At 51.2% G+C, this 8005-nt stretch overlaps 1 protein-coding gene across 1 annotated transcript; it reads right to left on the bottom strand.

The window, feature by feature from the left end:
* Positions 1-278: 278 nt before the first annotated feature.
* Positions 279-1340, bottom strand: LOC109742778 (uncharacterized). Its single transcript, XM_020301874.4, has one exon. The coding sequence runs from the start codon at positions 1100-1102 to the stop codon at positions 476-478; it is 627 nt and encodes a 208-aa protein (XP_020157463.1). The 5' UTR covers positions 1103-1340; the 3' UTR covers positions 279-475.
* Positions 1341-8005: the final 6665 nt, after the last annotated feature.

The raw sequence follows: 8005 nt of genomic DNA, 5'->3' as shown, positions 1-8005 counted from the left end.
AAAAGAAGTTACTGACGAAGACCGATACAACCAGAACCAGACGGGGTCCGGAAAGACCAACGTACTACAGAGTAGCCACCGCCCTGCCTGAACTTGGAGCAGCAGGCCGAACGAAGCTTGACCATAGCACCATCAGTTTCATCACGCCACCGTCGAGGGGCCAAACTCTCCAACACCGAGTGCTGTGGCTCAGATCATTTGTCGAAATTAAGAGCAATAGGCCAAGTAGAAAGAATGTTTTCTTTTTTTGAGGCATTGACTATGTTGAGGGCAAGTAGAAAGAATGTGGGTAGTTGATTCGATCGTCTCCACTCCACGAGCAAGATTACATTCCTGGGATAAGTTTTGTGCAGAACTGCAGACCCAAGGCAGCTTTGAGGGCCACTTTGGATTACGAAATTAAAACTTGCAGTTCGACCAAGTTAAAACTGGCTCTATACAATGAGAATTTATTTGCTGCAGCCTCTGAACATAATCACTGCACAAGCTGTCTAATCTCCACCCCGCTCTTCCTGGATCCTGAGCGCAGGCAGCGCTGTCGACCTCCCTGAACCAGACCATGCCTCGCACTCGCACTCGCACTCGCAGCAGGCTTCATGACAATGGCGTCGTCGAGCAGCGCGCACCTCCGAGGCGCGCCGCCGGACTGCAGGTACCTCAGGAAATCCCCGGCGCCGTCAGCCAGCTTCTCGAACCTCTGGACGGCCTTCGCGTGGGGCTCCTCGCCGCGGCGGCTGAGGAGCGACGACACGAAGGAGGCCACGACGCGCGCCACCCGGCTCGGGAGCCACGCGCGCGCGAGCGCCTCCCTGGCCTCCTCCTCCTCCAGGGCCCGCAGCCTCCAGCGGTGCACCGCGGCGTCGCACTCGTCGGCGGCGCGCCGCAGCTTCCGCCGCCACCGCAGCATCGCCACGTCCGTGACCTGCCACCGGGCGGACACCTCCAGCGCCGCCTCCATCTTGATGTGCGCCATCTCCAGTCTCTCCAGGCTCTCGCCTGTGCTGCTGGCCGACGCCGACCTCTCCTTGTGCTTGCTGATGAGGAAGGAGGAGGTCCTGCTGACCACCTCGCCGACGACCAGCGATCCGACCATCTCGGCCATCGTGACGAGACGGGTGCCCGCAGCTGATCGAATTGCATCAATGACAGAACAGGGGATTGTGCCGGTCAGAAGTGGCCGAAGAGGCAGAGAATTCTGCAAGTGGTGCCAAGGATGGAGAGTAGTCGGCTAAAGGAAGTTCAGAGATTACGACTTGTCGATTTTGTTGGATTCGGCGAGTGAATTCGTTCTGGATGTTTGGATGATTGCAGGTCTCTCAACTGAACCAAGCCGCTGCCGAGTGGTTCGGACTGTCGATGATCAACGAAGTAAAGCAGTCGGTACCTGCTGTAGCAGGACCGCGGTTGGTCTATTCCTTCAGTCCAAGTCGCCGGCGGCAATTCTGAAAATCCTATACGCGGTTACGCCTGCGGGGACATCACGGCAAGTTCAAATCACCATACACGGAACATGCAGCGTACTCCTTTCTTAAAGAAATATAAGAGCGTTTATAGTCACTAAAATGGGAGTAAGTCTTAAACCCATGTGGAAACTATTAGTTTGTTTGTGTGGTGGAGATGTTGGTGAATCGTGGGAGTACTAGAATGGCATGGCAAAATTCATCATAGTCGAATGAGTTCTTCCACATAAGCACCATCGCATAAAACTCCGTGTCATGCCCTCCCCTTCCGCTATCTTTGCATGGTTGGCTACACAATACCGTTTGTGGACCTCAGATCGCAGGGCTCGGCACAAACTTCAGGACGCATCCTCGGCGTGCTACACATGTTTGCACGGTAAAGACAATGTAGATCACATTCTCAGTCAATGCGTCTATGCACGAGAGGTATGGCATGGCTGTTTTGACACGCTGCAGGTGTACGTGGTCATTCCAGAGGTCAATGATTTTTTCATAGAATGGTGGGCTCGGACACGGGACAGTTTGCGGCGACCGGACGAGCGTGGCTTCAACTCAATGGTAATCGCCACCGCTTGGCATACGTGGAAACAAAGGAACGCGAGAGTGTTGAATCGAGTGGAACACATTAGAACACCAACAAGGCTAGTGCAACAAATCCTGAAGGAGATCAAAGCTTAGAAACAAGCCGGTGTGGGAGTGGTAGGGCTGCGTAGTTCATGAGAGAGTAGACTAACTTTTTTTGTTGGTGTAGGTGTACCTGCGATGATATTCTCACCCGTCCACGGGTCTCTTTACAAACTGTTATTTATCACTTTTATAAAAATATGGTACACCATTCACATACTTTTAAAAAAAAATAAAAGCAAACAGCAAAACTGGGCCGAGTCGGACGCAAGACATGAAAAGGAAGATATGTAGGACCCACGGCTAGGAGGGAGAGTTAGTCGCCCCATGGCCACTGTTAAGTTATTATAAGCGTTGGTGTTGTGTACACTTATGAGTGTTGTTGAGTTGAACATTCTATATCGCTCATCTCTCTTTCTCTTTCCTCCTCACGCACTCGTCTTCTACCTCTGCATCCCCTTCCTCGGCTGGCTCTCGACCCCCCTCCCATTCGACTCCTCCCCCAGGGTCGTAATAGATTTGGTACTCATAGCTAGGTTCTGGTCCGCCGTCGCGCGCGTACTCCGTTGATCGAGCTATAACATCCCCTACGAAGGGTGCCAGGGTTGCTCTAGAGACCAGACGCAAAATCTTGAGCAGGGCAGGCTTTATTCGGGGTGGTCGCGACGGCACTATTAGCCATGCCACTCGCGCAACCCGCAAGCCATGGAAGGGGTGCAGAGAACGCTGGGGGAGTTACTCAAAAATAAAATACTCACTCTTTCCCGAAGCCCAACAATTAGATGCTCAGGTGGCGGATTTAGGCGAGGGCCCCAAGGCAAAATCCTGAGCAAGGCAGGCTTGATTCAGGGTGGTCGCCACGACACTGTTAGCCATGCCGCTCGCGCAAATGAAATTTAGCCCTCAAGCCATGGAAGGGGTGCAGAAAACGCTGAGGGAGTTGCTCAAAAACAAAATACTCACTCACCCCCGAAGCCCAACAAATAGATACTCAGGTGGCGGATTTAGGCGAGGGCCCCGACGTGGTCAAGCACCAGCATGCAACCCAGTAGGCCACACTGCACCGTCGTCTCGACATCCACGAAGCCCCTGACCGTGGTCCTCACCAACCATGAACCGCCCCTTCCTCCACTTGCCACAACAACCACCATCCTCTTACGATCGACGTGTCGAGCACCATGAGCGCCCAAGCCAACAAGACCGACACCACTCTCCACTACCACCGCGGCATGATCCCTACCGTCACAAGCTACCGAAGCATGATTTTTTGTGCTTCGCAAGTGTTGCGCCACTCATGTGATCCGATCTCTGCCCAGGGCCGACCCTGTGATTTTTGGGGGGCCCGGGGCGAAGCCAGAACTTGAAGCCCCTTGCCCTTAATATAAACATCTTAAAAACTACTTATGTGGATATACATGTATTATTACTAATAAACATTTTGGATTTGCCTCAATTTGATCTCGGGTAACCCAAGGTATATATACGACCATGGAGAAAGTAGACAAAGGTGTGTGTCTACGACAAGACATTTAATTCTAGGATATATATTATACTCCCTTCGTCCGGTGAAGAGTGTATATTTAGGTTTAAAATGTGTCCACAAAAGAGTATACTTCTATCTTCCCAATGCACTTTAAATTGAAAAAAAATGTTTCTCTCTCGTCACACGGTAATCAAGACCAATAACATTTTAGGCATGGTCTTCTTAATTTATATATGCACTTAGCTCATTGGAGGTTGGGTAATTAAATAGGAGAGAGATGTTGGCTTGCATCTTTTCAATGCATTTTTTACTTCACTCCATAATCTGTGTTAAAATTTCTACATGTACATTTTTAACCGGACTGAGGGAGTAGGTACCAAAAGGTCCAGAGACATAGACAGGTGACTGACCAGTACAACAAGAAATTGCATCAAACATGAATGATATGGACAATGTGCTTTTATATATATCTTCAAAAATCAAAGTAACAGTACTACAATAGTGCGAAGTTACTCTTACGTCGATGCAAATGAGTAAATCAAGAGTTAATTACTCTATTATCTCGTTATTGCACAGTTCGCCAGAAAACTACTCGCCAAGACCAGCATCCAGAACATTATTCTTCGTTTTTGATATCTTGGAGATCTACACGAGAAGAATATAATTATCAAATTGTAGAAATTAGGGTTAATGAAACATACGGCGGAGGACATCAACGCCAGTGCGCCACCGGGTTCCCTTACAATCAGGACCTCCTCCGGCGAGCATCCCTAATTCATCTGTCCCAATTTAGGCGAGAGGCGAAAAAGCGGGCGGCGGTGCGGCGTGACGCGTACTGGTAGTTTTTTTAGAGCAACTCCAACGGGGCGACCCAAACGGACGCCCGCTTTGTCCGCCTTTTGTCCGTTTAGATCGGTCAGGCAGACGTGCGCGTTCACATTTTAAAGTGGGTCGACTTGATCGGCCAACGGGGAGGCCGACCCAAATGTGCCGCCGTGGAAAAAAATAACAAGTTGAACGAAATAAATGTAATTAAACATAAAGTGGCCGGTCAAACGCCGGCCAAAGTCCACCTAAATCTAATAAACATTAAATAAAACATTAAAAAAGTCTGCGCCCGCCTGCTGCCGCCTGGCACGCTGCCCTAGACGTCGTCGGCCTTGCTCTTGCCCTTGCCGTCGACGCCGCCGTCGTCGGTGAGGTCGATGAAGACCGGAGCAGGGCTAGCCCACCCGAACGCCGCCTGGTACGCTGCCAGGGCAGCCTCCTCCGGCGTCTGCTGGGGCGGCGACATTGCGGCAAGCCGCACGCGCTCCTCCTCCTCCTCCTCCTCGAGCCAGAGCGCCTCCGCGTCGCGTTGGAGTATGGCCTCGTAGCGCATCTGCTCCTCGCCGTCGGCCTGCTCCTGGCGGAGCCAGTGCTTCTTCCATCGCTCGAGGTGGGCCGCCTCCTCCTCCGGCGTGGCGGCGAAGTGGACGGGAGGCGCGCTCACCCACTCGCGGTACTGGCCCGTCCACGAGTAGGCCTCCTCCGGCCAAGTGGGTGGAGGCGGGGAGCTCTTACACGTCGGCTCTGGCTCTGGCTTGGGCTGGACGGGCGGCGACGGTGGCGGTGGCGGCACGAAGAGCGGGGTGTGGACGGAGTCCCCCGCCGCCGACAGGGCAAGGGCTTGCTCCAGCCCATCCCAGTGCGCGTCCTCCTCGAGGCGGCTAGCCTCCAGCGCGTGCTGCAGGGCCTCCTCGAGGGTGGCTTGGTACTCCGCCTCCGCCTCCATGTCCTCTGGCTCTACCTGCGGGGGCGGCGGTGGGAACGGCGGCGGGACGGCGTCGACACCCGAGCGTCGTTGCTCCTCGTGTTCGAGGGCGAACCACGCCTCCCAGTTGGGGGAGTCGGCGGCGTACTCTGGCCGTCGACGCTGCTCCAGCGTGAGCTGCGCGCGGCGCCTGCGCACCTTGTCACCGTGCGCCCGCTGGGTACGCGGAACCGCCGGCATCGGGATCCGCTGCGGATCCAGATGCCAACGGTGCGGCAGCGTGACATCGGGGTACGCCAATGGCTGCCTGTACTTCCAGTGCCACCGCGCTTGGTGCACCGGGATGTGCAGGCGCCGACGACCAGGGCGGAAACGCGTCGCCGCCGGAGGAGGAGGAGGGGGAAGGGGAGCACGGGAGGACGAGGCGCCGGGGGTGCCCTTGCCCTTGCCATTGCTGCTGCCGAAGAGGCCCATGGGCGCGCTAGGGTTTGCGGTCGCCGGCGAGAAAGCAAAGGGAGTGGTGGGGGGGCAGATGTGGACCAGAGAAGTGGATGAGGCCGACCCCGCCGCACGTGTGGTTAAAAAAGGACGCTTTCACTGGCTGACGCGTGGGCCCGCTATCGGTGGTCGTCATAAATAAGACGACCGATGGCGGTTGGGTGGCCGCCAGGTGGGGACGCGACGGACGGAGAGGAGACGCGCGGCGCGTCCGCGCCGACGCATTCCAGGCGCAATTTTGGGCCGGAAATGGGTCGGTACGGACGCCAGGCGGAAACGATTTAAGTTTAGGTCGGCGCGTTGGGCCGCCACTTTTGTCCGCGCCGACCCAAACAAACGTCAGCGGACGAAATGGGTCGCCCCATTGGAGTTCCTCGTAGGTTGCTGCGATAGGGAAAGAAGCAAAACAGTTGGCTGCATGCGTCTGGAAAATCCTATATAACGCACTCAGCGGGGGATGATCTGGGCCGGCCCGCCCAATGTTTCAGCCATCCTGATTTTGGGAACCTTCCAGGAGGTTCCTAGCTATTTTTTCGGGTTTGGGAACCTTCTAGGAGGTTTCTGTTTTTTTTTGTCTCAACTTCTTCTTTTTTATCTTTTCCTCTTTTTTTCTTTTCTCTCCTTTTTCCTGTTTCTGTTTATTTATTTTCTTTTTTTGTTTTCATTCAAAAATTGTTTGTGTTTTTGTAAATTATCCACAAATCTATAAAAATGTTTGCATTTTACAAAAATTTGGGAGTTTCAAAAAAAGTTCGTGTTTCCAAAAATTGTTCACGTTCTCAAATTTGTTCCTCATTTTCAAAAACTGTTTGCGTTTTAAAAAAATTGTGTTTCCAAAAAAATCCGTACTCCCGAAAATTATTCATGTTTTCAAAAAAAATTCTGCAGTTTCAAAAAATGTTCAAGTTTTAAAAAAACTTTTGTATTATCAAAATTTGCTCCTGTTTTCGAAAAATGTTCACAAATTTCAAAAAATGTTCCTATTTTAAAATTTGTTTGGGAGTTTTAAACAATATGTTTCCAAATTTTCTTAAGAGTTTCAAAATATTTTCCTGTTTTAAAAAAATGTTCATATTTTCAGATTTGTCTGGGAGTTTTAAACAATGTCACCTTTTCAAATTTTCTTAAGAGTTTCAGAATATGTTTCCCAATTTAAAAATGTTCATATGTTCAAAAAAATATTGGTGATTTTGAAAAAAAATGTTCGCATTTTTAGAAAATGTTTGTACTTTTTCAAGAAATCTTTTAGAAAACTGTTCGTGTTTGATAAACCATTCTTTAAAAATAATAATCGGATATCTATAAACATGAACAATTTTTGAAATCCTGAACATGTTTTGAAAATAGGAATAATTTCTGAAAACACGAACATTCTTTTTGAAATTCTGAACAAATTTCAGTGTCGAGAACATTATTGGGAATTTCGAGCAAGAAAAAAACAAAACACCAAAAAAATCAGAAACAAAGAAAAAAAATGTTTGGTTCTGCTTGTCTTTGGTTCTTATAAACTTGCGCCGCCCTACAATCATTCGCTCTGATTATCTCTACTGGCTAGCATAGCATGCTCTAATGCCTGAGGTCTTGAGTTCAATCCATTGTGATGTGTTTTTTTGGAATTTACGCTATAGTGCTCACTCGCTTCTGTGTACAGATCCACTCGGGCGCCAGCGAGCCGGCCCAGTCGGTCGCCTGTGCGTTTGCCTGACAGTTTACCGCAATAAACGGTGGATAGGAGCTCCCCGTGTGTCTTGCCTCTGCATGGCATCGTCCCTTGTTCTCTACTACTATAGTTTGCGTATGTACCTGGGAGAGGGGCCCCCCGCGCCAGCCTTGTTTCTGCCGCACCTACTTTGACCTCTACCAGACGCCGCCGAAGGAGTGGGTGACCACAGCCGTGTTGTACATTGAAGGCCACACCACGCTATTGTGTCATGCATACAAGCCCCTACAAGGCCTCGACACTTGGACCACCTTCACCGTGCTGGTGCAAGCGGAGTTCGGTCAAGACGGGTTTGACGCGTTGCTTCATCGGCTACCACCTTCTGGTGTACGGTGGCAGGTATGCCGTTACTTACGCAGGAACGAGACAGTGCATCGAGAGGCAACGGATGGCTACACATGAGTGGGGGTACGCAACAACGGGGAGCCTGGAACAGGGCGGAGATTGGGCCTCGGCACAAGTTGTAT

This window comes from Aegilops tauschii, chromosome 2 (assembly GCF_002575655.3).
Source record: "Aegilops tauschii subsp. strangulata cultivar AL8/78 chromosome 2, Aet v6.0, whole genome shotgun sequence".
Classification (NCBI taxonomy): domain Eukaryota; kingdom Viridiplantae; phylum Streptophyta; class Magnoliopsida; order Poales; family Poaceae; genus Aegilops; species Aegilops tauschii.
The sequence above is the reverse complement of the archived record's forward strand: the minus strand, read 5'-3'. Positions and strand labels throughout refer to the sequence as shown.

What these genes read in the sequence shown, in the direction of transcription:
- LOC109742778 (XM_020301874.4), bottom strand. Translation starts at nt 1,102, where the DNA reads ATGGCCGAGATGGTCGGATCGCTGGTCGTCGGCGAGGTGGTCAGCAGG.